This window comes from Bos grunniens, chromosome 5 (genome assembly GCF_055505025.1).
Source record: "Bos grunniens cultivar Pamir isolate PY7600 chromosome 5, Bosgru_T2T1.0, whole genome shotgun sequence".
NCBI lineage: Eukaryota > Metazoa > Chordata > Mammalia > Artiodactyla > Bovidae > Bos > Bos grunniens.
The window spans coordinates 27652483-27669158 of record NC_141169.1 but is presented as its reverse complement, the minus strand read 5'-3'; the positions used below and the strand labels follow the sequence as shown (position 1 = coordinate 27669158).

The following is a 16676-nucleotide window of genomic DNA, read 5'->3' as shown; positions in this document are numbered from 1 at the left end:
CAAATACACTCCTGAGAAGGGGCCAGACTGAAAGAGGCTGAGGCAGTCCTCTACGCCCTTGCTTCTGGTGCCTTCTGTCCACCTTTTCTTCTGCTGGCTCGTAAGTTTCTTTGCCTGTCTCTCTCTGGGTCAGTCTCTGCGGGGCTCTGTTTCCTGTCCCTGTGTTCTCCGTGTCCACCTCTCTCCCCGAATTTCTGTCTCCGAGGGTCTCTGCCAGTCCCCTCATGCCTCCTTCCTAGCTCCTGGGCGCGTGGACTCGCCGGAGAAGGTGGGGAGAAGAGAGAGGAGGAGGAGGAGGGGCGGGGAGCGGGCGGCACGTGGGGATTGGAGCCCGGGAAGGAGGGAAAGAGGGAGGGAGGAGAGCGCGCGGGAGAGAGCAGAGGGCGGCGCGGGGAGCGGCGGGGGCGAGCGCGGCGCGCCCGTCCCGCCTCCTCCGCCTCCTCAGCGTCTGCTCGGCGCGGGCCCGGGGCGGGATGGGCTGGCCCGGGGGCTCCCCCTGTTGCTGCCCCGCCCCGCCGCGCCCCCGCCCCGCCGGGCGCCCCCCGCAGGTGAGTGGCCGCGAGGCGCCGGACGGGAGGGCGGCGGCCTGTGCGTCACGGCGCGGCGGGCAGTGCCGGTGGTGGTCGCCAGGGGGCGCGGAGCCGCTGCGCGGGGCGAATGGGCGTGGGGAGCGGAACGGGCGCGCCAGGTCGGGGGTCGGGAGCCCGGGGTCCGGGGTCCGCGGCCGACAGGGGCCGGAAAGGTGGCCGGGGGCGGGGCCAGCCCACGGCCACTCCCCGGCCGGCCGTCTTGCCTTCGCGCGTCCGGATAGCATTCGCCGCCGCTCAGTCCCGCCACGCACGCGCACCGCCGCCGCAGGCCCGGGACTTGGGCGGGAATTGGCCGGGGAGAGTGTGTGTCAGGGTTTTCCTTTTCCACCTCACATCTGGGGAAACCGAGGCACATGCGGCCTCCATCGTGAGTTTTCTAGATCACCCTGGGCACTCTCACGCACCCCTCCTTCCCTCCCTGTCTCCTTCCCTGGGCCTCACCCCTCCTCCGCGGCTGGGCTCCCAGCCGCTCATCCAACCACAGCTATTTCCAGGAAGGGGGAGTGCGGGTGGAGGGTTTCTCCAAACAAACCCAGGGCTTTGGAGTGAGAAGGGGCCAGGCTGGGGGAGAGACTGACAGGCTCAGGAAGGTTGGGGGCTGGAAGAGGGTGAGGGTCTCAGGGCTCTGGCCTGGGCTTCCCAAGCTTGCCCCAGGGAGCTGCTTTTCCTGTCAGCACTAGCAGCGGGCTCAGCGGTCTCCCACTTCCATCTCACTTGAGAGGCGCTGCACGGGGTGGGGAGGGACTCAAAGCCATCTTCCCTGGCCACTCAACACAGGGCCTAGTGAGCCACCCACGAGGTCAAGAATGAGGCTCCGAGGAGGTTTGGGGACCTGTTGCCAAGTTAGGGGACTTTTCAGCCCCTGTGGAGGCAGCAGAAGTAGAGACAAGCCTGCTGGAGGAGTCCTGGTCGGGGTAACTGCAGTAGGAGGGGAGAAAGACCACCCACACCCGCACCACCACCACCACACCTCACCTGCTCCCAGCAGAGCTGGGGACTGGACCACCCCCGGCCCGATTGCCCACACTGGCCAGGGGCCCGGAATGTCCTGGGAAGCAGCCAGGGCTGGAGGTGGGAGTGGGTTGCAGAGCCACTGCCCCTCTCCAGTTACTGGTTAGGCCTCCCTCTGGCCAGAGTACCCTGGGGACAGACTTCCTGACCTGGAAGGGGAATTAGAGCTTCAAGGGAGAAGTCTCAGGCTAGGCCCAGCCCAAGGAAGTGTCCTGAGTGGGCTCATCGAAGAGGAGGCAGGGTTAGACCAACCTTGATGGGCACGGGGGAGGGAGAGGGGAGGCTGAGGGCCTGGTGGGAGAAGCCAGAGCTGGGGGAGCTGCCAGAGCCCTGGGACATTCAGTAACTACCAGTGCAAATGTTGGGGGGGGACAGGACACACACATTTGCACATTCTTTCAAGCAGCTGGACTGTTCCACTGGACTGCTCTAGGGGGCTGTGATCCAAGACTTGGGGCTGAGAACCCCCAGGCTGTTAACCCCTAACATTTTTTGGAAGATTACTACCCCCACCCCTTTCCAATGCCCCAGTCCACCTCCTTCCCTTAACTCCTGGGACAGGAAGCTGGCTGTGTTCCCAGGAGGGAGGCAGGAGGCCCGCGGAGGGGGGTGGAGTATGTGTTGGGAGGGGGGCCTCCTGTCCAGCCCTCCAGCCCAGGGACAGCTGCTGAGGAAGGAGAGCGGAGCTGGGGGAGCCATGAAGGTAGAACTAATGCTTGGGGTGGGGGGAGGGCTGGACGGGGAGGAGGAGGGCCCAAGTTGCAAGGCTCCAAAGAGGAGCTAGGGACCCAGGGAGTAGGTGAGTGAAGGACTGTGTCCGGAGCAGGGCAGCTGGGGAGCTTTCAGGAGAAGGGCCTCAAATGCCTTGGGCTAGGGCAGAATAACTGACTCCTGTGGGCAGAGCAGTCTCAGCTGGAATTTGGCTTTCAGTGTAGATGGTGGGGGCAAGGGGCCAGTGCATGTTTTCCTCTTCCTGTTGCTTCACGACTAGTGAAACTGAGGCAGAACGCTGACCCTCAGGATGCAGTCCAGGTCCTGAACTAGCTGGGACAGCGATTCCCAGCTCCCTCTCCCTCCCACTAGAAGGTCCCCAGAGAGCCTGAGAGTTCAGGCGGGGAGGCTGGCCTGGCAGGGACGCGGCGTTCCCCTCTGGCCCTTGTCCGGGGCCCTGAGACCTAAATTCCCACCCCGCCCCTGCCCCGCCCCACTGGGGGCTGGACCTCAGGATCCCACAGATCCCTGGATAGGATAGATCCCAGGCCTGGGGGCAGCTCCCGAGCAGGATCGGGGTGGGGGCAAAAGATCCTGGGCTGACACTCCCAGCAGGGTAGATCCTGGGAATCTGATCTCCTGGCCTCCCCCACATCCTCTCCCCCGCCACACACACTTCCTGGAGCAGCGACCTGCCCCCTTCCCGCCTGCACTCCCCTCCACTTCCAGGGCTTGGCTTCTCCTCACACCAGCCAGACAGCCTACTCTCCACCCAAGGGAAGCGGCTGCCTCCGCCAGCCAGGCCGCTTCCAGGAAGCCCCGGGCCAGGCCCCAGCATTGTTCGGGCCCCAAGGCCAGCACCCCAGGCAGCCAGACACGATGAAGTCCAGCGGCCCGGTGGAGAGGCTGCTGAGAGCCCTGGGGAGGAGGGACAGCAGCCGGGCCACCAGCAGGGTAGGAGTGCCCTTGACTGGGCAGAGGGGTGGGGGTGGAGGAGTGGGCAGTGGGGGAGGGGGCCAGTTTCAGCCTTCTTCCCTAGTCCCGTATCCCCTCGTTACTCTGTCTCTTTGGAGCGGCCAGGGCTGTGACATGAGCAGCAGAAGTCTGGGTGATAGCAAATCCTCATCAGCTCCCCTGTCACCTTCCCTGCCCTAGCCCAGGCCAGCCCTGCACGGGCAGGTATACATTATGGTAGGAATTTCCCAGCTACTATTTTGGAGCCCAGGAGAAAACTTCCCTAAGCTAAGAAGTTTAGGGGAAATGGGGCAGGGGTGGCAAAGGAAGGAAGGGAGGCGGCCAGGTCTCAGAAGTGCCTTAGACAAGGGGGCTTGACTTGCTTCCCATGACATCATCTGCCTGTCCCATTAATACCAAAATGCACCCAAGTTTCCTAGTGGGTCTGGCAGAGTTGGTCCAGCCCAGAAGAGTTCAAGTTGGGTTTAATCCAGCAGCTTCAAGGACAGCCAAGACACCAGAGGTGCTGCCTGCATTCCCAGGCTGGGGGGCCTAGAGGCCCCATCACTGCCTTTCTCCACATTTTTTTCAGCCTTACCCCTCAAAAAGGTATCTCAGGGCAACATGAGACAGTACTATGGGGGAGGGAGGCAGGAACTTGAATCCCAGAGGAAAAGAAAAATAGGAGAGGAGACAAGGAGGTAAACGGTCCATCGGTCCCCAGAGGATGGACGGATGGGAACGGTAGTCCTGGGCCTCGGGGGATATCCCAGCCGCCTGGCTCACAGCACTCTGGGAGGGGAGAGGCCCCGGAGAGCAGCGGGCCCACCCTCTCCCCCTTCAGTGCTGGAATCCCTCTTGAACCTTCTCAAGTGACTGGGTGCTTACTACATCCTGGAGCAGTAAAGCAGCTAAATATTTCCATGTCGTGCCTCCATCTGCCTCTCCCTCCAGCATGACCGCCCCCTCCTTACACAATTGCTGCCTGCCGCCTTGGTGCACAATGAGTAAACATGTTGTTCTGACAGTGGGGGGAGGAGGGCGTGTCAGCTGCTGGGAGGACGGGGACAGTGGGAGCCAGGGAAGCAGGCCTGGTTGAGGACTCTCCTCTGGGTCATCTGGGTGCTCGTGACTGACACCCTATATTCATGTCTGACCCCCTCCCTGCTTACTTCCTACAGGAAGGGCAAGATGGGAGGAGAAACAGGTTGCCTTCATAGAGGAGTCGGGGAACGCCACCCCCCCCGCCACCAGAACGGAAGCTCTAGGGTTTGGGTAACAGTGACCACAAGGGTATCACACACCAGGGCCACGTGAGGGGCCTAAGTGATTCCTTGGGGAGGAGCTGACCCAGCTAGGGTGACGCAAGGGGCCAGGTTCTATGCACTGTCGAGGACAAGCACTGTAACTGCTTGGAAACAGCTGTGGCCAACTGCGTTTGACAAGTTTGGGGGCCATATCAGGATGGAAAACAGGAAAAGTGCAGCACTCAGGCCCGGCCCCGTCCTGGAGATGGACCCGTGGGAACTGACACCTCTGTCTGTCTGTCCCTCCACCCGTCAGCCTAGGAAAGCTGAGCCGCATAGCTTCCGAGAGAAGGTCTTCCGGAAGAAACCACCCGTGTGTGCCGTGTGTAAGGCGGCCATCGATGGGACGGGCGTCTCATGCAGAGGTGAGGTGCTGTGCCGTGTGTAAGGCAGCCATCAATGGGAAGGGCATCTCACGCAGAGGTGAGGCGCCCCACCCTAGGCTGTGGCTCTGAGAGCATCACCCAGCACCGCTGGGCTGCACAGCCCCAGCAGGCAGACCCCAGAACAGAGTATGGGCTGGGCAACGTGGGGGCCAAGAGGAACTGCCTCCCCTCCAAACAGCCCTTGCACCCCCAGCACCCCAGGAAGCCTAGTACTCTAAATTACCCTTCCACCTGACCTGGAACTGGAGGCTTCCCTCTGTGCCTTCCTCCACACCCGCACCCACCCTAGATCATTGCCCCTGGGTCCCCCACTCCCCGGCCTGGGCAGTAGCGCACCACTGCCATGTGCTTCCCTTGAACTCTGCCCCTGCTCCCGGACTCCAGCCAGCTCAGTACAGCTGGAGTCCGGAAAGTTCCAGAACCTGGGGAGACAAGAGAGCCACCCCTTCCACTGCCCCAGTAGGCCCCTGCTAACACCTCTCCTCCCCTCCATCCCCTCTAGTCTGCAAGGTGGCAACACACAGAAAATGTGAAGCAAAGGTGGGTAATCTGATGTGGGGAGGAGGGCCTGGGGTCCCTTCCTCCTCTGAAATGGGCTTCTCCTCCCTTCCACCCCTCTCATCATTGGGGAACCCCTGCTGGGTAACAGAGGGTACTGTACTTGGCCCTTTAAGAACCACCCTACTCCACCCCCTGGAGGACTGGCCCAGGCGGGTGGACAGCAAGACAGCACGTTTGTCTTGGTGCTGTGCCCAGGCTGCAGCTGGCGCGAGGACCGGGCAGGGCGGGGGGGGGGGTGGTGGTAGGGAAGAGGAGGAGAACGAGGAGGAGGAAGGGTGGGGTGGGTGGGGGTCAAAGCAGAGACTGGTGGCCGGATGGGCTGTGCCTTCCCTCTGGGGAAGGATCCTCAGGATGCCTGAGTGGGTCTTGTCCTGGGTCCTGGAAAGGCTGGGCAGAAGATGCAAGATGTAGGCAGCACCCATTATCCATTGGGTACCTGAGCCAGCCCCATCTCTGGGGTGCCCTAGTCCTCCTCCTGCAGTGTGAGTCCTCCTCCTTCCTAGGGCCTTGGAGCTTGCTTTGGGGAGCTGTGTGCCCAGGGGCGGGGTCTCCCAGTGAAAGAGGCCAGTGTCTGTCCCTGGCTGTGGCCTGCCTGCATGGCTCTATATATAACTCCTACCCTGCAGCTGGATGAATGGGGGTCTGTGTGGGCAGGGGGCTGGGAGCCAAGAGTAACATGTTGGGGGCCCAGGGGTGGGAGGCCGAGAGGCCAGAGGGGAGGCTCCCTTAAATAGAGGAACCTCAGTTGCAGCCTGTGCCCATCTGCTGACAGCCCCTCCACTTTCTTGCTGAAGCTGAGGGGTGGCCCCATCCTTAAGCCCAGGAGAGCCCATTTCACCAGCAGCTCAGCTCCTCACTCCAGTCTCCTTCCAGGTGACTTCGTCCTGTCAGGCTTTGCCTCCCGTGGAGCTGGTGAGTGTGCTCTGGGATGGGGTGGGGGATCCAAAGAGTCCAGAGGTCTGGTGGCCACAGACGGGGCCCCAAGAAGTTACCTTGAATGGACTGCTGTCCTTAGTGGCCATCCTCAGACAGTGGAAAACTTTTTGAGCCCTCTGCTCTTGTGTCTTGGGCCTGCTCAGGGTTAGGACTCCTCCCTCTCTCCCTGCCCCACCTAATACAGCCCTCACAGGGACACACACAGCCCCTCCCCACTGCCCCCAGGCCCAGACTGGTCCTTGCCCCTTCCCTAACCACTCCCTTTTCCTCTCCCTTCTCCCTCTAGCGGAGAAACACCGCCCCTGTGAGGCGCATAGAGCACCTGGTAAGGTGATGCTGCAGCGGGGGTTGGGGCGGGGAAGGAAGCAGATAGCTCTGGGACTAAGGACCTAGGTCTCTCCTGGAGCAAAATTCATGGAGCTCTGGAGTGGGGAGGCCGAGAATGAGGGGCAGAAAAGACGTGTGCAAAATCTCATCTCATCCACCAGGGATCCACCAAGTCTCTGAACCACTCAAAGCAGCGCAGCACTCTGCCCAGGTAAGTAGGGTGCCGGGTGTGGTCCCATATGAGCCCTTTCCTGATACCCTACCCTCAGCCCAGGGCAGTTCCCCCCAACAAAGCTCTCTAGGACAGCCCCACCCCCAAAAGGTCAGGACCCAGGAGGCCTCACCTGTAGTCGGCCAGACACCTTTCCATCACACCAGCCTCCCGGTGCCCGCCCCACACCCTCTCCCCACCCGGCTCCTAACACAGCTTCGCCCCCTCCTCCCCAGGAGCTTCAGCCTGGACCCGCTCATGGAGCGCCGCTGGGACTTGGACCTCACCTACGTGACGGAGCGGATCCTGGCCGCCTCTTTCCCCGCGCGGCCTGACGAGCAGCGACACCGGGGCCACCTGCGCGAGCTGGCTCACGTGCTGCAATCCAAGCACCGTGACAAGTACCTGGTGAGAGGCGGGACCTGCTTTAGTCAGCCAATGAGAGGGCTGGGAGGGCCAGAAGGGCCCGGCAGCTCCCTGACGTCAAACCTGTGGAGGCGGGGCCCCGGACGCTCCTCGGAGCCGACCTAGAAGGCAGGCAACTGATGCGGCTGTCAAAGTTAGGCCGGGCCTTAGTCACTTCCTCCTTTTGGAGAAAGACCCTTACTAAGGGTCACAGCAGGTGACACCTCCAAGAATCACCACGCCTCGCTGCCTAGGGTCACTTCGCCTAACGCCCCCACTTTACTTGCAGCTCTTCAACCTTTCAGAGAAAAGACATGACCTGACCCGCCTAAACCCGAAGGTAGGAGGGAATTAAAACCATCACCCCTAGCCTTCTCAGTATTAACAGTAGCACTTGGCATCTACTTTACTCTGAGACACTTGCCCATATGACTTGTCACTTGGGACAGCCCAAAGTGTGGTGCAGCAGGTATCGACCCATCATCTCAGTGAGGAAAGAATTGAGGCTGTCATCGACACAAGCAACAGGCCCCTAACCTTGTCTCCAGGCACCTAAACCCTATCCGTCTTCCACCCCATCCACCTCTTCTTTGGTGGCCACCAGCCCCAATTCCATCCCTGTACCCCTCAGGTCCAGGACTTTGGCTGGCCTGAGCTGCACGCACCCCCCCTAGACAAGCTGTGCTCCATTTGCAAAGCCATGGAGACCTGGCTCAGTGCTGACCCGCAGCACGTGGTCGTATTGTACTGCAAGGTGAGCTGGAACTTCAGGTTCACAGGACTGGGGGCCCTCAGCAAAGGGCCCCAGCAAGCCCTCTATCCCTCTTTGTCCTCAGGGGAGCAAGGGCAAGCTCGGGGTCATCGTCTCTGCCTATATGCACTACAGCAAGATCTCTGCAGGGTAAGGTGCCCCAGCCCCAAGTCCCCCCTTCCCCAGGGACCCTCCCTCCAGCTGAACCTTGATGAGCCCCACTCCTCTAAAGCCCACCTCAGGGTTCAGAGCCATTTACTATAAACTTGAGCTTTCCACCTCCTTTTTCTCACTTGTACTTCACCACTTTCCTAGGGCTGCTATAACAAAGTGCCACAGACTAAGTAGCTTAAGACAACAGAACTTTGTTGTCTCAGTTCTGGAAGCTCCAAGTCTGAAATCAAGGTGTCAGCAGGGCCACACTCGCACTGAGACTCTTGGAGTGGCCTCTTCCCAGCTGCCGGTGGGGGCCAGCAGTCCTTGGTGTCCCTTGGCTTACAGATGTATCGCTCCAGTCTCTGCCTTCGTCGTCACATGGCCTTCTTCCTGTGTGTCTGTGTGTCTGTGTCTCTTCTTCTTTTCTTCTAAGGCCACCAATCACATTGGATTAAGGGCTCACCCTACTCCAGTATAACATCTTAATTAATTACATCTGCAACGACCCTATGTCCAAATAAGGTCACATTCTGAGGTACATATCTTCTGGGGGGACACAATTCAACCCATTTCTGTTGTTTAGTCGCTAAGTCATATCCGACTCTTCTGCAACCCCATGGACTATAGCCCGCCAGGCTCCTCTGCCATGGGATTTCCCAGGCAAGAATACTGGAGTGGGTGACCATTTCCTTCTCCAGGGGATCTTCCCGACCCAGGGATCAAACCCATGTCTCCTGCATTGGCAGGTGGGTTCTTTACCACTGAGCCACGGGGGAAGCCCCAGTTCAACGCATAGCATGGTCTTATTGTCCCATTTCACAGAGGAAGAAACTAAAACTCAGGGAACAGTTGCCTGCAGTCCAACAACTAGTAAAGTGGCTGCTTGTGGGGTTTCTAGTTCTCTGCACCACCACTCTGAACTTCCTCTAGACTTCCGGGGAATCACACCTCTCTTCCCTCCCCTGGAGCTTAGGAAAGGGAGACCAGGATGTAACCACCCCCTTAGCCCCCACACTGGCCCCTGTCTCCCCAGGGCAGACCAGGCACTGGCGACCCTTACCATGCGGAAGTTCTGTGAAGACAAGGTTGCCGCAGAATTGCAGCCCTCCCAGCGCCGGTGAGCAGCCTGGGTGGGGATGGGCCAGGCGAGCAGGTCCCTCCGTGGCTGCCAAGGCCAAGCTTATCTCATTCATGCAGCACACCTTCCTGGAGCACCTCCTGTGTGCTAGGGGCTTGTGTCAGGTGCTGAGAATGCAGAACAAATCCAAGGTCCCTGCTCTCATGGGGCTTATTGACATGCTGGTGGGGTAGAAGGCAATAAACCTATAAATAAATAGACAAGATCGTTTGGGATGTTAGCAACAGCTATACAGAAAATAAAGCTGAGTCTTGTGATAAAGAGGGACTCACGGGATAGTCAGGGCCCATGGCTATACCACGTGAGACCAAGACCTGGAAGGGGCTTACATCCCCCTTGACATCCGGCCACCAGGTATATCACCTACTTCAGCGGTCTGCTGTCCGGGTCCATCCGCATGAACAGCAGCCCTCTCTTCCTGCACCACGTGCTGGTGCCCGTGCTGCCAGCCTTTGAACCTGGTGCAGGTGAGTCTGCCTGGAATGTGCCCCATCGGGGGGCTGTGCCCCACCCCTCCACTCAACGCCCTTCATGTACCTTCTCTTTTTTGCTCCTCTAGGATTCCAGCCCTTCCTCAAGATCTACCAGTCCATGCAGCTTGTCTACACATCAGGAATCTAGTGAGTGCTCTGTTGCCAGACCCCTTCTCCCTGAATCCCTGTTTTTCCAGCCTTTCCCAGACAGCTGGGCCTCCAGCTCTAGCCACTGCACCCCAAAACTAATAGCATCCTAGAATCCATTTTACAGATGGGGAAGCTGATGCTTAAAGAGCTCGCGCTCAGGGAGGGCTCAGTCTCTGATCTCCCAACTCCCTGTTGACTCTTCACAGCCACCGGTGCACCCAAGTGCCCCTGATTCAGCTCTGCCCTCTCTCTTCCCCAGTCACGTTGCAGGCCCTGGTCCCCAGCAGCTTTGTATCAGCCTGGAGCCAGCCCTCCTCCTCAAAGGCGATGTCATGGTGAGGGGGCCTTAGCCACAGGGAGAGTCCTGGGGGTGGGGTCGGGGTGGTGGTGAACGCTGCCAGCTGCACCGTCTCTGGAGAGCCATTGATTTAAGGCAGGCTGGAGGGCAAGGAGGTTGTCTTCCTGATGGGGAGGTCAACTTGGAGTTGAGGCAGAGCAGAGCTGCAGCCAGATAGCCGCCAAGGTGGAAGCACAGAGGAGATGTGTGTGGACACAGAGCCTGAACGCTGGTCTTCCTCCCCTCACCCAGGTAACATGCTATCACAAGGGTAGCCGGGGAACTGACCGGACCCTCGTATTCCGAGTCCAGTTCCACACATGCACCATCCATGGACCACGGCTCACCTTCTCCAAGGACCAGTTGGATGAGGCCTGGACCGGTGAGTTGGAGACAAGTGGCCTGGGGGCTGGAGCCCGGGTGAGGCAGGCAGGTGGGTAAGGGCAGGGAGGGGGGCACCTGGCTCCTCACCGTCCACTCCCCACAGACGAGAGGTTCCCCTTCCAAGCCTCGGTGGAGTTCGTCTTCTCCTCCAGCCCAGAGAAGATCAAAGGTAAGAGCCAAGCCTGGGAGGGGGCAGGAGTCAGGGGGTTGTCTCCCTGCTCCTCACCCCCAGGACGCCCCTCTATAGGTAACACCCCACGGAATGAGCCCTCCGTCTCTGTCGACTACAACACTGCAGAGCCCGCAGTGCGCTGGGACTCCTACGAGAACTTCAACTTGCACCATGAGGACAGTGCGGATGGTGTGTGGGGTGTCCCCAGAGGTGGCGGGAGGTGGAGTTTCTGGGGGGAGCGGTACATGCTTCCCTCCCTAGACAGACACCCTCCCAAGAGACACCCCCTGAGCTGGAGTCTCCGGCACTATCCCCTATTAACACACGTGCTTTATCTGTCTCTCCCTCTCTCTCTCTCACTTTTGCCTGCTTGCTCTCCTGCCCTGATCCTCTCCCCACTCAGACTCTGTCACCCACACCCGGGGGCCCCTGGATGGCAGTCCTTATGCCCAGGTGCAGCGAGCCCCCCGCCAGACCCCGCCGGCCCCGTCTCCGGAGCCACCCCCACCCCCGCTGCTTTCTGTCAGCAGCGACTCTGGCCACTCCTCCACACTGACCACGGAGCCGGCTGCTGAGTCCCCTGGCCGGCCACCCCCGACGGCTGCCGAGCGGCAGGAGCTCGAGCGCCTGCTGGGAGGCTGTGGAGTGGCTAGTGGGGGCCGGGGAGCTGGGCGCGAGACGGCCATCCTTGATGACGAAGACCAGCCTGCTGCAGGCGGAGGCCCCCACCTCGGAATGTATTCGGGACACAGGCCTGGCCTCAGCCGCCACTGCTCCTGCCGCCAGGGCTACCGGGAACCCTGCGGGGTCCCCAATGGAGGCTACTACCGGCCAGAGGGGACCCTGGAGAGGCGGCGGCTGGCTTTCGGAGCCTATGAGGGGCCCCCACAGGGTTATGCTGAGCCCTCCGTGGAGAAGAGACGCCTCTGCCGCTCACTGTCCGAGGGGCCGTACCCCTACCCGTCTGAGCTGGGGAAACCCGCCAATGGAGACTTTGGCTACCGCCCCCCAGGCTACCGGGAGGTGGTGATCCTGGAAGACCCGGGGCTGCCTCCGCTATGCTCGTGCCCCGCTTGTGAGGAGAAGCTAGCACTGCCCACGGCAGCCCTCTATGGGCTGCGGCTGGAGAGGGAGGCTGGAGAGGGGTGGGCAAGTGAGGCTGGCAAGCCCCTCCTGCACCCAGTGCGACCTGGGCACCCGCTGCCTCTGCTGGTGCCTGCCTGTGGGCACCACCACACCCCGCTGCCTGACTACAGCTGCTTGAAGCCACCCAAGGCAGGCGAGGAAGGGCATGAGGGCTGCTCCTACGCCTTGTGCCCCGAGGGAAGGTATGGGCACCCAGGGTACCCTGCCCTGGTGACGTACGGCTATGGAGGAGCAGTTCCCAGTTACTGCCCAGCATATGGCCGGGTGCCGCACAGCTGTGGGTCTCCAGGTGAGGGCAGAGGGTATCCCAGCCCTCGTGCCCACTCCCCCCGGGCTGGCTCCATTTCCCCGGGCAGCCCGCCCTACCCCCAGTCCAGGAAGCTGAGCTACGAGATCCCTGCAGAGGAGGGAGGGGACCGGTATCCGCTGCCTGGGCACCTGGCCCCAGCAGGACCCTTGGCATCTGCAGGTGAGGCCCTGGGAAGGGGGATGCCCAGGGCAGAAGAGGGTTCTGGGGAATGTGGGGAAAGCACAGACTGAGGAAGAGCTAAGCCAGGCAAAGGGGGCTCTTCCTGGCCCACAGCTCCTCTCCCTGCAGAGTCGCCGGAGCCTGTGTCCTGGAGGGAGGGTCCCAGCGGGCACAGCACCCTGCCCCGGTCCCCACGAGATGCCCAGTGCAGCGCTGCTTCCGAGCTGTCTGGTCCTTCCACGCCGCTGCACACCAGCAGCCCCGTCCAGGGCAAGGAGAGGTGCTTCATGGGGCTGGGCAGCTCAGGGGCCTCCTTATCTGGGTAGACACTGAAGCTTGGGTTGGGAGGCAGCTCACGCAGGGCTCTGCAACCCAACTAAACTCCCGCCCGCCTTCCCTCCCTGCAGCGCCCGACGGCAGGACACCTGCTCCCCCACCTTGGCGCCCACTCAGAGACTGAGTCCTGCAGAGGCCTTGCCACCTGTTTGCCAGGGAGGCGCTGATAAGGCTCCAGAGCTGCCTGCAAGAAGTGGGCCTGAGCCTCCAGCCCCTGGCGCCTTCTCCCCAGCCTCCCCACCCAGCTCTCCCAACGACTGGCCTCAGGAGAGGAGCCCGGGGGGCCGCTCAGACAGCACCAGTCCAAGGGGGCCTGTACCCAACACCCTGCCCGGCCTCCGTCACGCCCCCTGGCAGGGCCTGCGAGACCCCCCGGACAGCCCAGATGGGTCCCCCCTCACCCCTGTGCCTACTCAGATGCCCTGGCTTGTGGCCAGCCCAGAACCCCCTCAGAGCTCGCCCACACCTGCCTTTCCTCTGGCTGCATCGTACGACATCAACGGCGCCCCCCAGCCCCCTCTCCCTGAGAAACGCCACCTGCTGGGGCCTGGGCAGCAGCCGGGACCCTGGGGCCCAGAGCAGGCGTCCCCACCAGCCAGAGGCGCTAGTCACCATGTCACTTTTGCACCTCTGCTCCCGGATAACACCCCCCAGCCCCCAGGTATACAGGCCTTCAGGAGGCTGGGGCCACCTGGGGAGAACCTGGTTTCCAGGGAGGGGCATGGCATGAGGACTGGGGAGCCCTGGGGTCAAGCTTAGTCCCTCCCTGTTCTAGAGCCCCCGATGCAAGAGAGCCAGAGCAATGTCAAGTTTGTCCAGGACACATCCAAGTTCTGGTACAAGCCACACCTGTCCCGTGACCAAGGTGAGAAGCCAGCCTGCCCCCACCCGCTCCGGGCCTTTGGCTCAGCTTCTGGTTTGTGCCACTTAGTCAGCGGGTCTCCTCTGGGCCAAGTCTCTTTCTAGCAGGTGATTCTGGGTTTTAGGCCCGAGGAGGTCTCACAAGGTCAGTGCCCAGTGCACTGACTCCCCAGTGGCATCCTGGGTGCTGACACCACAGCTGTCAGGGCCAGAGGTCTGGGGGGCTCAGGCAGCAGAGCGGAGGTGCTACCTGGGGCTTGGTCGGCCGCTGTGAAAACTTCTCCTGCCTCCCCCAGCCATCACCCTGCTGAAGGACAAAGACCCTGGGGCCTTCCTGATCAGGGACAGTCATTCATTCCAAGGAGCCTATGGGCTGGCTCTCAAGGTGGCCACGCCCCCTCCCAGCGCCCAGTCCTGGAAAGGTACAGAGTGGCCCAGCCTGAGGGGGAGGAGGGTGTGGTGAGGGGAGGCACAGAGGCAAGACTAGGCAGGGTGGAGGAGGAGGAGATGAGCTCTCCTGCTTGGTAGAGAATTCCAGCAGAGAGAAGCGGAACCTGGAATCTTCTCCCCTCTTCTCCACTCCTGTCAGGGGACCCCTCAGAACAGCTGGTCCGTCATTTTCTCATTGAGACTGGGCCGAAAGGGGTGAAGATCAAGGGCTGTCCCAGCGAGCCCTACTTTGGTGAGAAGCAGGGGTGGGGAAGGCTGCACTTGGCATTCCGGGGAGGTCAGGAGGTGTCAGGAGGGAGGTGGAGGACTTGGGCACCTCGGGAGCCCGCTCGCCTCTCCCCTGCAGGCAGCCTGTCAGCCCTGGTCTCCCAGCACTCCATCTCCCCACTGTCCCTGCCCTGCTGCCTGCGCATTCCCAGCAAAGGTGGGTGTCTGGGCATCTGTCCTCCCCCGTCTCCCCTCCCACTGCGGCCAAAGGCACAATCTCCAGTCCTGGCTCCCTGCCTGCCTGCCTTCCCTTGGGACGGCAGAGGGCGCCCTCAGCTCCTGGGCCTGCCACTCCCTGCTGACCCCCATTTCCCTCAGATCCTCTGGAGGAGGTCCCAGAGGCCCCAGTGCCCAGCAACATGAGTACAGCGGCAGACCTCCTGCGTCAAGGCGCCGGTACGGGCCTCTCCCTCCTTCCCTCCCGCAGGCACCAAACGGGACACCCCTGACACATAGGGAACAGAAAGGCCTTGTGTGTGGGCCGGCCCTGGCAGATGCACCTCACCCAGGAAGTCAGGGGAGGCCTGTACCCATAGGCACGATAGGATGGGGAGTCCTGTCTAGGCTGCAGGGGTGGGGTCTTGCTAGAATGCAGATTCTCCGGCTTCCTTCCAGCATCTCGCGCAGTCACCTGCCTTTTTAACAGGTTACCTGTGTGATGGATGCATTTTGAGCAGCACTAGCTGGGGAAAGTGCGAGAGCTCGGTGGGTGGGAGGAACACGGATGGGAGATAGAGCTGGGGGTTGGCAGAGCCACCGCTCCCTACTCCCTTCAACCCCACTCCTCACCCTGCAGCCTGCAGCGTGCTCTACCTGACCTCAGTGGAGACGGAGTCACTGACGGGCCCCCAAGCAGTGGCACGGGCCAGCTCCGCAGCTCTGAGCTGCAGCCCCCGCCCCACACCAGCCGTTGTCCACTTCAAGGTCTCAGCCCAGGGCATCACACTCACAGACAACCAAAGGAAGTATGTGTGCCAGATAAGCCCCTGGGGGACCCCAGGCACAGACCCCGGGGGCCCCAATTTCTGGATGACCTTCCCCACCCTCGTCCCTACAGGCTCTTCTTTCGCCGCCATTATCCAGTCAACAGCATCACCTTTTCCAGCACTGACCCTCAGGACCGGAGGTGACCCTCCCTCCCAGCCCTTTCATCCCACAGTCCCCAGCCCAGCTTCTCCATTGGTAGCTCTTCCCTGGGTGCATCCCTTCACAGTTCTTCTCCTTCCACAGATGGACCAACTCCGACGGGACCACCTCCAAGTAAGCCTCCCCCAGAGTGCCGTCTCCCCTCCCAGCATGGCATCAGCATGGTGTCCAGGCGCCTGCTTGCTCCCCATCCCTGGCATGGTGGTCCCTGAGGAAGGGATGCTCAGCCTTCCCCACCCTGCCTTTGTGCCCCCAGGATCTTTGGTTTTGTGGCCAAGAAGCCAGGAAGCCCTTGGGAGAACGTGTGTCACCTCTTTGCAGAGCTAGACCCAGATCAGCCCGCAGGCGCCATTGTCACCTTCATCACCAAAGTTTTACTGGGCCAGAGGAAATGAAGGGAGGCCACAAGCTCCAAGCCCACGTCAGCACTGTGCCCCTCTCAGCACCACAGCCCTCACTTCCCCTGGCCTGGACCCAGGAGACCCAGGAGCCGGCCTCTCCCCTAGGAGTGGGGAGCGGACACACTGGCCTGGGACACTGCTCTCCTCCCCCGCCCCCAGCCTGCTAAGCGAAGTGGATGGGCCCATGGGATGACCTTGCATGTGAGCAGAGGGCAGAGACGGGTGTGTGAGGGTGAGGCGGTGGAGCCTGGAAGGGGTGATCCGGACAGCCCCACCTGCAGGAGAGCATCCGCGCTGGCTGGCGAGGGAGACAGGCACGGCAGGGAGAGGGGAGAGGTGTGGGGAGCAAGGCACTCCCTCCTCTGCCTCCCCTCTAAGCAGAGAGATCAGAGTAGGATCACATGAAAAGGGGGGAAAGGAAAAAAAAAAGAGTCTATTTTTGTCTAATAATAAAGAGTTTCTATAATGTTTAGTCAGAGTTGGACTCATGCCTGTTTCCAGGAAGGTCAAAGCCTCGGGTCTCCCAGGACCACACCTGTGTTTCTTGGGGCATCCCAGGCCCAAGCCATGTCTGTGGGACACACACAATCCCTCTCCCTGGCCCCACAGCAGTCCACACATGCCTCGTGAGCAAGTGTCC

At 61.4% G+C, this 16676-nt stretch overlaps 1 protein-coding gene across 12 annotated transcripts; it reads left to right on the top strand.

Annotated features, from left to right (window-relative positions):
• Positions 1 to 344: 344 nt before the first annotated feature.
• On the top strand, positions 345 to 16508 carry TNS2 (tensin 2). 12 transcript variants are annotated; one of them, XM_086399312.1, is made up of 30 exons: positions 2203 to 2304; positions 3042 to 3266; positions 4830 to 4938; positions 5462 to 5499; positions 6394 to 6432; positions 6743 to 6781; positions 6945 to 6994; positions 7231 to 7402; positions 7689 to 7739; positions 8031 to 8153; positions 8236 to 8300; positions 9340 to 9423; positions 9799 to 9911; positions 10004 to 10064; positions 10327 to 10402; positions 10657 to 10786; positions 10892 to 10957; positions 11036 to 11149; positions 11364 to 12575; positions 12705 to 12855; positions 12983 to 13572; positions 13687 to 13776; positions 14069 to 14194; positions 14362 to 14454; positions 14569 to 14646; positions 14808 to 14885; positions 15286 to 15454; positions 15547 to 15615; positions 15720 to 15749; positions 15892 to 16508. In XM_086399312.1, exons 1-30 carry the CDS (start codon positions 2218 to 2220, stop codon positions 16028 to 16030), a joined length of 4467 nt encoding a protein of 1488 aa, XP_086255438.1. In that variant the 5' UTR covers positions 2203 to 2217; the 3' UTR covers positions 16031 to 16508. The 12 variants fall into 12 exon arrangements, with proteins under 12 accessions (XP_086255447.1, XP_086255446.1, XP_086255448.1 ...); XM_086399311.1 differs by having other exon boundaries at positions 12690 to 12855; XM_086399321.1 differs by lacking the exons at positions 2203 to 2304; positions 3042 to 3266 and adding an exon at positions 345 to 548 and having other exon boundaries at positions 6315 to 6432.
• Positions 16509 to 16676: the final 168 nt, after the last annotated feature.

What these genes read in the sequence shown, in the direction of transcription:
- TNS2 (XM_086399311.1), top strand. Translation starts at nt 2,218, where the DNA reads ATGTGTTGGGAGGGGGGCCTCCTGTCCAGCCCTCCAGCCCAGGGACAG. An exon ending in ACACCTGTCCCGTGACCAAG is followed by an intron (nt 13,777 to 14,068) that starts GTGAGAAGCCAG and finishes TGCCTCCCCCAG; the next exon opens with CCATCACCCTGCTGAAGGAC. An exon ending in TCCCAGCGAGCCCTACTTTG is followed by an intron (nt 14,455 to 14,568) that starts GTGAGAAGCAGG and finishes TCTCCCCTGCAG; the next exon opens with GCAGCCTGTCAGCCCTGGTC.